Source organism: Gopherus flavomarginatus, chromosome 3 (genome assembly GCF_025201925.1).
Source record: "Gopherus flavomarginatus isolate rGopFla2 chromosome 3, rGopFla2.mat.asm, whole genome shotgun sequence".
Classification (NCBI taxonomy): Eukaryota; Metazoa; Chordata; order Testudines; family Testudinidae; genus Gopherus; species Gopherus flavomarginatus.
The window spans coordinates 1,677,728-1,691,162 of NC_066619.1; the positions used below are offsets into that span (position 1 = coordinate 1,677,728).

A 13,435-nucleotide genomic window follows, 5' to 3' on the forward strand; every position below is an offset into this window, starting at 1 on the left:
CACATCCTTATCCTTGCAGGAAATACCCCGCCTGATGCATCCCAAAATCGCATTTGCTTTTTTAACAGCCGTATCACATTGGCGACTCATAGTCATCCTGCTATCAACCAGTACCCCAAGGTCCTTCTCCTCCTCCGTCGCTTCCAACTGATGGGCCCCCAGCGTATATCCAAAATTCTTATTATTAATTCCTAAATGCATGACCTTGGACTTTTCACTGTTGTATTTCATCCTATTTCTATTACTCCAGTTTACAAGGTGGTTCAGATCTTCCTGAATAGTATCCCTGTCCTTCTCCGTGTTAGCAATACCCCCCAGCTTCGTGTCATCCGCAAACTTTATTAGCACATTCCCGCTCTTTGTGCCAAGGTCAGTAATAAAAAGGTTAAATAAGATCGGTCCCAAAACCGATCCTTGAGGGACTCCACTGGTGACCTCCTTCCAGCCTGACAGTTCACCCTTCAATACGACCCTCTGGAGTCTCCCCTTTACCCAGTTCCTTATCCACCTTACAACTTTCATATTCATTCCCATCTTTTCCAATTTAACTAACAGCTCCCTGTGCGGAACCGTGTCGAACGCCTTACTGAAATCTAGGTAAATTATATCTACCGCATTTCCTTTATCTAAGTAATCCGTCACCTTCTCAAAGAAGGAGATCAGATTGGTTTGGCACGATCTACCTTTAGTAAATCCGTGTTGCAATTCGTCACAATTACCATTGACCTCTATGTCCTTAACTACTTTCTCCCTTAAAATTTTTTCCAAGACCTTACATACTACAGATGTCAAGCTAACAGGCCTATAATTACCCGGATCACTCTTATTCCCTTTCTTAAAAATAGGAACTACATTAGCAATCCTCCAGTCATATGGCACAACCCCCAAGTTTATCGATTGCTTAAAAATTCTCGCTAATGGGCTCGCAATTTCACGCGCCAGTTCCTTTAATATCCTCGGATGGAGATTGTCCGGGCCCTCTGACTTCGTCCCATCGAGCTGTTCAAGTACGGCCTCTACCTCAGTTGCGGTAATATCCACTTCCATATCCACATTCCCGTTTATCATCCCTCCATCATCGCAAGGTTCCTCACTAGTCTTATTAAAAACTGAGGCAAAGTACTCGGCCCCCCAGCTCCCCAAGAGCGCCCCACTGACCATCCCAGAGCCCCGAAGGCCGAGCTGAGTGGGGGGCGGGCTGGACGGGGGCTTGGCGCGGGAGGCCACTGGCTCTGTCGCTGCTCACAGCCAAGGCTGGTACTGCCCTTTACTGCTTCTCCCGGCCTGGCAAATCCCACTTGGCGCTTAATGAGCGACAGCATCGCTCGCTGACATTTTCCTCCTCTTCTGCACCCCGCAGCACCGAGGCAGCTCCCCGCTGCCGGAGGATGAGACCCAACCCGCCCAGGCAGAGCCTTCACTGAAGTTTAGCTGGCAGCTAGGAGCATCCCTTGTCCCTCCACCTGGCCAGGTGTGCCTGGTCCCACAGCCTGGACAGGCAGGGAGACTCTCTGGGGGCTGGGGAGGATGCTGGCCTCGCCAGGGTCTCTCTGACACGGAGGCTAGAGAGCCACTTGCTGCACGGAGTGTTATACCAATTATTTTAGACCAGTAAAAACCAGCAGGATCTTATTAAAGGGGACAAGACATTTGTCACATTTATTGTCAATACCATAATAAAATAAAAGATAACAGCAAACAATGTTGTTTGGCTACTTATTCCTATGATTACTTATATATATATATATATATATATATATATATATATATATATATATATATATATATATATATATATATATATATATATATATATATATATATCTCCATTCACACAATCATTCATACAAGTTCTGTATAGATATTATAGTTACCAGCCTAAGTTGCTCGTGACAGAATACTGGCCAGGTACCCTGTACACAAGAGTGGAGCCGAGTCCGGGTCAGGTGCACCGGATGCTCCTGGAGGCTGGCAGCAGAATCAGAGACTCAAAGTCCTCAGTCTTTAGAGTCCAGTTTCATAGGGATTTTTCCCTAGGTTAGTTCATGGCAGTTCTTTCATTCTGCTGTTGCTAGATCAATCAGCAGGTGGCTGGCTCCATTCTGTCAGATGTTTGTTAGGTCCTTGGGGTGGATTCCACTTTGCCCTCCGGGGGTCATCTGGTTGATTCCACTTGACACCTTCTTCCGCGGACACTGAATTTTTCAGGCTGGTAACTCCCTAACCATTCATTCATTTCAACTAGGCACTCATTCACATTCACTCTTTATCTTTTGGGGTGTGACACTCCCTGTCTTTAGATAAAAATGAATTTACAGAGGTGGGGGTGTCTATTTGTAGTAATTACACAGTTTTGCCTGTGGCATAGGGTCAATTGACGGCTTGAGCACTGAGTCAATTGACCAATTTAGCAGCTTACAGGGTCAATTAACAGCTCCCGCGCTGAGTCAATTGACCAATTTAGCAGTTTACAGCGGCCATTACAAATTAAAGTAGCGACTACAAAGTTTCACTTGGCGAACAGGCGACAAAGTATCTCTTTTGAGCAGGCTTCAGACAGACACAGCTATTTCTAACCATAAATCATTACAAATTTACTTCTAACATACCTTAAGTTATAAAGTATTAACAATAAATCAATAAATCATCCCAAATTTACTTCTAACAAACCTTAAGTTATGAAGTATTAATTAACAATAAATCAATAAATCATTTCTCACATAAACCCTGTTTAATATAAACCTTTTTTTTTTAATATCCCTACAGGAGCAGGCAGGCTATACATGGGGAAGGAAAAGGGTTCAAACTGTGCCCATGTTCCCAGCTCCCCAGGAAGGTGTGTGCCGTGTGGGGCGCTGGGTGAGAGAACAGCCTGGCGCCACCCATGGCCAGAGCCCCCAGCCGTGCAGCTCAGTAGCTGTGTCTGGGCTAGCGCAGGGGGCCCCTAGTGTAGATAGGACACCAGCACTCTCCCCGCTGTGCCGCCTCTCACTGCCCAGTCTCCCACTGCGTCTGTGCAGCACTTGGCGCAACAGGGCCCTGCTCCCAGCTGGGGCTCCAGGGCCTCCCTGACATGAATAAATAACCAGACTTGCTGTCGCCTGGTTTCTCTCCTGCCCTATTTCAAGGCGTCAGTTGCCCCACCCTGCTGATTCCTGCAGGGCTCCTGGGTAGGCGGGTTCTCCTGGCTCTGGACAAACAGGTCTCCAACCATCTCCCAGAGGCAATTAGCATCCAAGCAGGCCAGGGGCTTTACACATGTGTGTGCGAGCCAGTGCTCATGGTGAGCCAAGTGTGTCAGCACTGGCTGCAGCCCGTGACAGATACCCAGGCAAAGGGGTGCTGCGGCCCCGGCAGGGCAGGATTGTTACCTCTGCCTTTCAGCAGCACTCCCAGGCCCTGCTGTACCGGCTGCCTTGGCACAGAGGCGTCACAGACCCACAGGGTCAGGGCTAGGCCCCCGCTTTGGAAGGGTCTGTAGGAGGAACCCGTCAGTGGGCCAGACCCCCTATGGGCCTCACTCTTCCTCCAGGGTCAGCCATGCGGCTTCTCTGCCTCCTGAGACTGGACCTCTGGGCCTGCAGCCCCCTTGCTTCACCCCGTGAGCTCTGGTTAGCGAGTATCCACTGAGACAGACCCTGGTGGAGACTTGTCCACTCCGCAGGGATTAATGCACCTCGCCCAGCATCTGCAGTGACACTCACCCAGCGTTGCCAGAACAGTCGGGTGACCGGGTCTGTCCGTCACCTGGACACAGCACAGGGAGCCCTTAGGGTAGCCCAGAGAACTGACGGTTGGAGCATCCTCCAGTCTGGCCAGTCCAGCACTCAGCCACGCTGTAGGGGTCCCTTTGGGTCAAGCTCTGTCTGATCTTGTAGATCAGACTCCAGGTGAGAGCTTGACTCCTCCCAGCTGCCCGCTCTGATCATAGAATATCAGGGTTGGAAGGGTCCTCAGGAGGTATCTAGTCCAACCCCCTGCTCAAAGCAGGACCAATCCCCAGACAGATTTTTACCCCACTTCCCTAAATGGCCCCCTCAGGGATTGAACTCACAACTCTAGGCCCAGCAGGCCAATGCTCAAACCACTGAGCTATCCTTCCCCCACCTTGTTCCTCCCCAATCCTTTGATCTCGAACTGGGGATTGTTCAGTTTCCCTAAGGAGAGCTGGGACAGTCCATATCCCTGGGTCGTTGGATGCTAGGCACCAAAGTCCTGTTGATTGGAGTTGCCCTCTCTTCTCAGATCCTCCACTGATGTGGAGACTAAGGCCCAGACAGCTCGGGGACACCTGCACCTACGTGTGTCAGCCTGCTCTGAGAACAAGCAGTCCCCTACCACCCACCAGGTAACAATGCAGCATATGGGGAAACTGAGGCACAACAGGCCTGTAGCAGGGTGGTTACCCTGAGGGGTTTAAAAGAGCCCAGGAGAGGGCGGTGGCTGGGAGCAAGCAGTTCCCAGGCTGATTGGGGAAATAGGCTCAGCTGTGGCCATGCCCCAGTCAGGGCCCAGCTGGCCCCTATAAGAGGGCAGTGGGCCGGGCACTGTCAGTCTCTATCTCTAGAGAGGGAGGGACCTGACTGCTTAGGAGCTGATAGGGTACTGAGACTGGAGCAGGCCTGGGGGTGCTCTGGCCTGGAAACCCCCTAGGCTGAGGCCTTGTTAAAGGCCAAGAACAGGTACTGGAGTTGCAGAGGGCAGCCCAAGGGAGGCAGCGGCAGCATGTCCAACCCCCCCCTTGCTGGTGATGAGTGGCCTTTACACTGCAGTTGGCCCCAGGGAACGGGCTAGATGGTGACTGGCAGTAGCCTGATACTGAGGCAAGGTGGGGACAGTGGTTAGGGGTTCCCCTGGGTGGGGAGACCCAGAAATGGGGGGTACTGCCAGGGGGCAGTCCCTAAGGGGAAGGGGCAGCGGGGTCCAGGAGGGACACTGGGGCCAGTGACTGGTGAGACACTGGCCGGCAGAGGGTGCCCTAGCGGCTGCAAGCTAATTCCATGGACGGCCAGCAGGAGGCGCTGTGGAGATGAGCATTGCCGCATTACAAGGTCCCATAAAAATATTACAGACTCTGTCACACCCTACCTGTGGCACACCCCACGCTCCCCTGCCCCACAGAGTGACTGCAGCTGTTCCCAGCAGGGGGGAGAGCCAGGGAAGGTGGGAGGAAGGCGAGTGCCTCTGGGGCTGGGCTCTAGCTGCCCCAAGGGTTCCCACCTGTCCCTTCCCTCAGCCAGCAGGATGGGTCTTTGCTTGGCCGGCCAGCATGGCTCTGTCCTCCATCTGGCAAGGGGGGCCCTAAGGGGCCCCTGTTGGCAGAACAGGGGGTTGGGCAAGGCTTCTGTGTGAGCCAGGCCAGCCCAGCTGGGGGCTAGAATGACCAGCTTACTCCAGAGGAACCCCTGGGCCCCCGGAGCTCAGCCAGCCACGTCCTCCAGTGAAGGGGGGGGTACATGTGTCACGCAGTGTCACGGAGTCCCCGGGCGATGCTCTGGAACTGGTCCCCACCAAGCCAGTCAGGACTTTGGGAAGCCTCCTCTCCCTTGGAGCAGACTTGTTCAGGGCAAGAAGCTCACACGGCTTCACCTCCTGGGTCTCTCCTTGGAGCATTCAGCATCCTCTGCCCCTCCGTGCGCTTCCCACAGCAAGTCCACCCCAGCGGGGTCCTGGGGAAGCCACCAGGTTCTGCACCCCCACTTTGCAGTCAGACGTGACTCTCAGCCAGCCAGTAAAACAGAGGTTTATTCGATGACAGGAACAGGGTCTAAAACAGAGCTTGTAGGTACAGCGAACCGGACCCCTCGGCTGGGTCCATTCTGGGGGGCAGTGAGCCAGACCCCCCCACGTCTGCACTTCACTCCTCATCCCCAGCCAGCTCCAGACTGAAAACCCCTCCCAGCCCCTCCTCTCTCCTCAGCCCCTTTCCCGGGCCAGGAGGTCACCTGATCCCTTTGTCTCCAACACCTTCAGCTGGCACCTTTGCAGGGGAGGGGCCCAGGCCATCAGTTGCTAGGAGACAGAGTGTCAGGCATTTAGGTGCACTGGCCCTTTGTTCTGCCAGATACTTAAGAACTGCCATGGGGACACTGAGGCACCAACAGAGTATTCAGAGAAAACATTAAGAACATTCCCAGTTCATCACAGCCCGTCCCTCTCTCCAACCAGCTAGTCCAATTATAGGTGTCAAAGTGTAACCATAGAATCATAGAACATCAGGGCTGGAAGGGACCTCAGGAGGTGTGATGCAGTAGGGACTGTCTGTGTGGGGAGTGGGAGAGCAGGGGAGGACTTTAGGAGATGGACAATGCCAGGGCCTGTAACCTGAGCTAGGTAAGGGAGGGGAAAGGTCAACACCTTTGCCCGGGAAGGGGAAAAGGAAGGGAGTGGCAGGAGGGAAGCAGTTTGAGTTTGGGCTTGGGGCTGTGTGGGTGGAATTCAGGGTATCCTAGCTAGGATCCAAGCACCCTGAAAGCCCAGAAGGACTCGGTGGAGGGGTCCTGACTGTGCCTGCAAGCTCTGCTGTAACCGGTGTTCCTGTTGTCCAATAAACCTTCTGTTTTACTGGCTGGCTGAGAGTCACTGTGGGTCCCAGGAAGAGGGGTGCAGGGCCGGACTCCCCCACACTCCGTGACAACTGGTGGCAGCGGCGGGAGATACTGCACCCCGTGGACGGCGCTTCCTGCAGTAAGTGACTGGGGAGCAGTAAAACGAAGGGGTGGTTAACCCCTGGGAGTGTGTGCCCAGTGAGAAGGACTTTGCAGTAACAGGGTCCCCCGGGGGATTGCAGCGAGCGGTCCCAGGGGCGGAGGAGTCTGCAGCTCGACCCTGGTAGAGAGGTGGTGACCTCAAGAAGGGCTGGTGCACTAGGGGTCCCCCTGGAAACCGTGGGGAGCGGCGAGCACCCCGGCCTGTGAGTGGCCAGCAGGAAGATGTATGCCAAGCGGCGCAAGTATGACCTGCTAGAGCTGTGCAAGCAGAGGGGGCTGCACCCAGGGAGGCTCACCAAGGACCAGCTGATTGCCCAGCTGGAGGAGGGAGACCGCATGAATGAACGGAGCCCTGTCTCTGAGGGAAGCAGCCGAGCAGATGCAGCGCAGGCACCAGTGTCTGTCCCCGCTGGGAGTGGTCAGCCGGCGGACGAGGGCTTCCCGAGACCCCCCCTTCCTAGGCGTAGAGGAAGGGCGGGGAGGAGCCCAGTGTATACCGAGGGCACCGTGACACCCCCGGCCAGCAGGGGATCCGCCCGGCGACGCTCGGCATCCGTGGAGCGGATGCGGCTGGAATATGAAAGGGAGCTGAGACGGGAGGAGCTCGAGTTAAAGAGGCGAGAGCTGGAGGAGAAGGCGAAACAGCGTGAACATGAGGAGAACCAGCGTAAACATGAGGAGAACCAGCGCCAGCGAGAGTGGGAGGAGAAGGAGAAACAGCGTAAACATGAGCTGGACCTGGCCCGGCTGAGGAGCAGTGAGGCTCCGGCTGCGGTGAGTGAGGGGGGACCCAAGCCTACAAAGAGCTTTGATAAGCACTTGCTGCCCCGGCGTAAGGAGGGGGAGGACATAGATACCTTCCTGACGGCCTTTGAGAATGCCTGCGAGCTGCACAGGGTTGACCCTGCAGACAGGATCGCAGTTCTCACCCCCTTACTGGACTCCACAGCCGTGGAGGTGTACAGCCGACTGAAAGGGGCGGAGGCAGGGGACTACGAACTGTTCAAACAGGCCCTGCTCCGCGAGTTTGGGCTGACTCCTGAGATGTACCGGAAAAAGTTCCGGAGCCAGCGTAAAACCCGTGAGGTCACATACCTACAACTGGTCAACCGGGCGCAGGGGTATGCCCGCAAGTGGACAGCTGGGGCCCAAACTAAAGAGGACCTGCTTGACCTATTCATACTGGAGCACCTGTACGAGCAGTGCCCGTCCGACCTGAGGCTGTGGTTGATGGACCAGAAGCCGGAGAACCCGCAGCATGCAGGCCAGCTGGCCGACCAATTTGTGGACAGTCGGGCAGGGGATGGCAGGGAGGAGTCTCGAAGGAGCAGGCCTGCCTCAACGCAGAGAGAGAGTCAACATGGGACCTCCCAAAGGGGGCCTATGGAGAACCCCCCCAAAAGGGGAACATCCAGCGGCAGGTCCCTCCGACCCACTCAAGGGGACCCACGAGATATGGGCTGCTATCGCTGTGGCCAACGAGGTCACATACGGGCCCAGTGCCCCAAGCTCAGGGACAGACCAAGCAGACCCAACCCGCAGAGGGTGGACTGGGTAAAAACCCAATCGGAGGAGGGGCTACATTCCCAGGAAAGGGGGGTTGGCAACATACCACCTATGGATGCTCCCGGTTCCGGGTTTTTGGTTTACCGGGTGGGCGCGGGGCTGCCCCTCCGGAAAGAGTGCATTGTTTCCCTGGAAGTGGATGGGAGGAAGGTCACTGGGTACTGGGACACGGGCGCAGAGGTGACGCTGGCCCGGCCCGAGGTGGTGGCCTCAGATCGGATGGTGCCCGACACCTACCTGACCCTGATGGGCGTGGGCGGGACCCCATTCAAGGTACCCGTGGCAAGGGTACACCTGAAATGGGGGGCCAAGGAGGGCCCCAAAGATGTGGGGGTACACCAATATTTGCCCACTGACGTGTTAATGGGAGGGGACCTTGAGGACTGGCCTAGTAACACCCAGAGTGCCCTGGTCGTGACTCGTAGTCAGAGTCGGCAAATGGCACTGCACCCCGAAAACGGGGAAGGTACTCGACCTGAGGTGCAGGACCCTAACTCAGGGAGCGGGGAACGCCCAGGGGCACGGTGCAGAGAGGCTGCGGCCTCAGACCCAGCCAGCAAGAGAGAGCCGGTCCCCATTCCTGTCCCAGCTGCTGAGTTCCAGGCCGAGTTGCAGAAAGATCCCTCCTTGCGGAAGCACAGGGACCGGGCTGACCTTAGTGCGGTACAGACCATGAGGAGAGGTTGCAAGGAGAGGTTCCTGTGGGAGAAGGGGTTCCTGTACCGAGAATGGGCTCCCCCAGGGGAAGTAGAGTCATGGGGGATCAGGAGGCAGCTGGTGGTTCCCCAGAAGTTCCGTCACAAGCTGTTGTACCTGGCCCATGACATCCCTCTCACAGGGCACCAGGGAATCTGGCGCACCAAGCAGAGGCTGCTACAGAACTTTTACTGGCCTGGGGTCTTTACCCATGTCCGACAGTACTGCCAATCCTGTGACCCCTGCCAGAGGGTGGGGAAGGCCCGGGACAAGGGGAAAGCGGCTTTGAGGCCTTTACCCATCATAGAAGAACCTTTCCAGAAGGTGGCCATGGACATAGTGGGACCTCTCAGCAAGATGACCCGGTCAGGGAAGAAATACATCCTGGTGGTGGTGGATTTTGCCACTCGCTACCTCGAGGCGGTGGCCTTGTCCTCTATCGAAGCAGACACAGTGGCAGATGCGCTGCTGACAATTTTCAGCCGGGTGGGGTTCCCCAAGGAGGTCTTAACGGACCAGGGGTCCAACTTCATGTCGGCCCTGCTCCGGTCCTTATGGCAGAAATGTGGGGTCCAGCACAACTGGGCCTCAGCGTATCACCCCCAGTCCAACGGGCTGGTAGAAAGGTTCAACGGGACGCTGAAGATGATGCTAAAAACATTTATGAACCAGCATCCGCAAGATTGGGACAAGTACTTACCTCACCTGCTGTTTGCGTACAGGGAGGTACCCCAGGAATCTACCGGGTTTTCACCTTTCGAACTGTTGTATGGAAGGCGGGTGAGGGGGCCCCTAGACCTGATGAGGGACGAATGGGAGGGGAAGGCCTCTCCCGAGGGAGAGTCAGTGGTGGAGTATGTCCTGACCTTCCGGGAAAGACTGGCCGAGCTCATGGGCCTGGCCAGGGAGAATCTGGCCCGAGCCCAGAGGAGGCAGAAGGTCTGGTATGACCGCACAGCACGAGCCCGTGCCTTCGCCACCGGGGATCAGGTGATGGTTCTTATCCCCGTGAGGAGAAACAAACTCCAGGCCGCCTGGGAAGGGCCCTTCAAGGTTATCAAGCAACTGAATGAGGTAAACTATGTGGTGGAGCTGTCAAACCGGGCACATCACCGTCGGGTGTACCATGTGAACATGATGAAACCATACTATGACAGGGGGAATGTGGTGTTGGCCGTGTGTGGACATTGGGAGGGGCAGGGAGATGACCCCTTAGTGGATCTATTCCCTGGGACAAAAGCTGGTTCCCCCCTGGAGGCGATTCCCCTCTCTGAGCAACTGACCCCGGGCCAGCACGCTGAGATCAGAGGGGTGCTGCATCTGTACCGACAGCTGTTTTCCAACCAGCCTGGACGCACTAATTTGACTGTCCACCGGGTGGAGACGGGGTCACACCCCCCTATAAGATGCTCCCCTTTTCTGGTCACTGGTAAAACTGCCCAGGATCTTGAAAGAGAGGTCAGGGACATGCTGGCTTTGGGGGTGATCCAGCCGTCTTCCAGCCCTTGGGCCTCGCCAGTAGTGCTGGTTCCCAAGAAGGATGGGTCAATCCGGTTCTGTGTGGACTATCGAAAGCTCAATGCCATCACCGTATCTGATGCCTACCCTATGCCCAGGCCTGATGAGCTCCTAGACAAGCTGGGAGGTGCACGGTACCTCACCACTATGGATCTTACCAAAGGCTACTGGCAAGTGCCGCTGGACGCAGATGCCAGGCTGAAATCGGCCTTTATCACCCCTCTGGGGCTCTATGAGTTTTTGACCCTGCCCTTCGGCCTCAAGGGAGCGCCGGCCACCTTCCAGCGCCTGGTGGATCAGCTACTGAGGGGGATGGAGAGTTTTGCCGTGGCGTATATTGACGACATCTGCGTCTTCAGCCAGACCTGGGAGGACCACGTGTCCCAGGTTAAACAAGTCCTGGACCGACTCCGAAAGGCTGGGTTAACAGTAAAGGCTGAGAAGTGCAAGGTGGGGATGGCTGAAGTATCTTACCTGGGCCATCGGGTGGGGAGCGGCTGCCTGAAGCCGGAACCAGCCAAGGTGGAGGTGATCAGAGACTGGCCTGCTCCCCAAACCAAAAAGCAGGTCCAGGCCTTTATTGGGATGGCGGGGTACTATCGAAGGTTCGTGCCCCACTTCAGTGCCATAGCCGGCCCCATCACTGAACTGTGCAAAAAGGGGAAGCCAGACAAGGTGATCTGGACTGAGCAGTGCCAGGAGGCTTTCCGGGCGCTGAAGGAGGCTCTGGTTAGCGACCCAGTTCTGGCAAACCCAGATTTTGACAAACCCTTTATGGTGTTCACCGATGCCTCAGACACGGGACTGGGGGCGGTGTTAATGCAGGAGGATGAAAAGGGGGAGAGACACCCCATCGTGTACCTGAGTAAGAAGCTGCTACCCCGGGAACAAAGCTACGCGGCCATCGAGAAGGAATGCCTGGCCATGGTGTGGGCCCTTAAGAAGCTAGAGCCATATCTCTTTGGGCGACACTTCACCGTGTACACCGACCACTCTCCCCTGACCTGGCTGCACCAGATGAAAGGAGCCAACGCCAAGCTCCTGAGGTGGAGCCTGCTCCTGCAGGACTATGACATGGACGTGGTCCATGTGAAGGGAAGTGCCAACCTGACAGCGGATGCGTTGTCCCGGAGAGGGGACCCTGAACTTCCCCAGGTCACTGGGCAGAGTGACCCCGCTCAGTTCAGTCTCGAAGGGGGGAGAGATGTGATGCAGTAGGGACTGTCTGTGTGGGGAGTGGGAGAGCAGGGGAGGACTTTAGGAGATGGACGATGCCAGAGCCTGTAACCTGAGCTAGGTAAGGGAGGGGAAAGGTCAACACCTTTGCCCGGGAAGGGGAAAAGGAAGGGAGTGGCAGGAGGGAAGCAGTTTGAGTTTGGGCTTGGGGCTGTGTGGGCGGAATTCAGGGTATCCTAGCTAGGATCCAAGCACCCTGAAAGCCCAGAAGGACTCGGTGGAGGGGTCCTGACTGTGCCTGCAAGCTCTGCTGTAACCTGTGTTCCTGTTGTCCAATAAACCTTCTGTTTTACTGGCTGGCTGAGAGTCACTGTGGGTCCCAGGAAGAGGGGTGCAGGGCCGGACTCCTCCACACTCCGTGACAGGAGGTATCTAGTCCAACCCCCTACTCAAAGCAGGACCAATCCCCAACTAAATCATCCCAGCCAGGGCTTTGTCAACCCTGACCTTAAAAACCTCTAAGGAAGGAGATTCCACCACCTCCCTAGGGAACCCATTCAAGTGCTTCACCACCATCCTAGTGAAAAAGTTCTTCCTAACATCCAACCTAAACCTCCCCCACTGTAACTTGAGATCATTACTCCTTGTTCTGTCATTTACCACCACTGAAAACAGTCTAGATCCATGCTCTTTGGAACCCCCTTTCAGGTAGTTGAAAGCAGCTATCAAATCCCCCCTTATTCTTCTCTTCTGCAGACTAAACAAGCCCAGTTCCCTCAGCCTGTCCTCATAAGTCATGTGCTCCAGCCCCATAAGCATTTTTGTTGCCCTCTGCTGGACTCTTTCCAATTTTTTCACATCCTTCTTGTATTGTGGGACCCAAAACTGGACACGCTACTCCAGATGAGGCCTCACCAATGTTGAGCAGAGGGGAATGATCACATCCCTCGATCTGCTGGCAATGCCCCTATTTATACAGCCCAAAATACCGTTAGTTAGCCTTTTTGGCAACAAGGGCACACTTTTGACTCATATCCAGCTTCTCGTCACTGTAATCACCAGGTCCTTTTCTGCAGAACTGCTGCTTTGCCAGTCGGTCCCCAGCCTGTAGCAGTACATGTGATTCTTCTGTCCTAAGTGCAGGACTCTTCACTTGTCCTTGTTGAACCTCATCAGGTTTCTTTTGGCCCAGTCCTCTAATTTGTCTAGGTCCCTCTGTATCCTAGCCCTACCCTCAGCTGAGTGTCATCTGAGAACTTGCTGAGAGTGCAGTTCACACCATCCTCCAGATCATTAATGAATATGTTGAACAAAACCGGCCCCAGGACCGACCCTTGGGGCACTCTGCTTGACACCAGCTGCCAACTAGACAAGGAGCCATTGATCACTACCCGCTGAGCCCGACGATCTAGCCAGCTTTCTATCCACCTTATAGTCCATTCATCCGATCCATACTTCTTTAATTGCTGGCAAGAATACTGTGATTGTATCAGAAGCTTTGCTAAAGTCAAGATATATCACATCCACCACTTTCCCCATATCCACAGACCCATAGAAGGCAATTAGGTTAGTCAGACATGACTTGCCCTTGGTGAATCCATGCTGACTGTTCCTGATCACTTTCCTCTCCTCCAAGTGCTTCAGAACTGATTCCTTGAGGACCTGCTCCATGATTTTTCCAGGGACTGAGGTGAGTCTGACTGGCCTGTAGTTCCCCGGATCCTCCTTCTTCTCTTTTTTAAAGATGGGCACTACAGTTGTCTTTTTCC

At 55.1% G+C, this 13,435-nt stretch overlaps 1 protein-coding gene across 1 annotated transcript in view; it reads left to right on the forward strand.

Moving 5' to 3' along the window:
- LOC127046504 (uncharacterized) overlaps window positions 1-13,435 on the forward strand; it is a 257,859-nt gene that overhangs the window by 126,292 nt on the left and 118,132 nt on the right. The window contains exon 2 of the mRNA XM_050943624.1: window positions 6,380-8,001. Within this exon, the coding sequence (XP_050799581.1) occupies window positions 6,933-8,001 (1,069 nt within the window). The 5' untranslated portion in view covers window positions 6,380-6,932. The remainder of the gene's footprint in view (window positions 1-6,379; window positions 8,002-13,435) is intronic.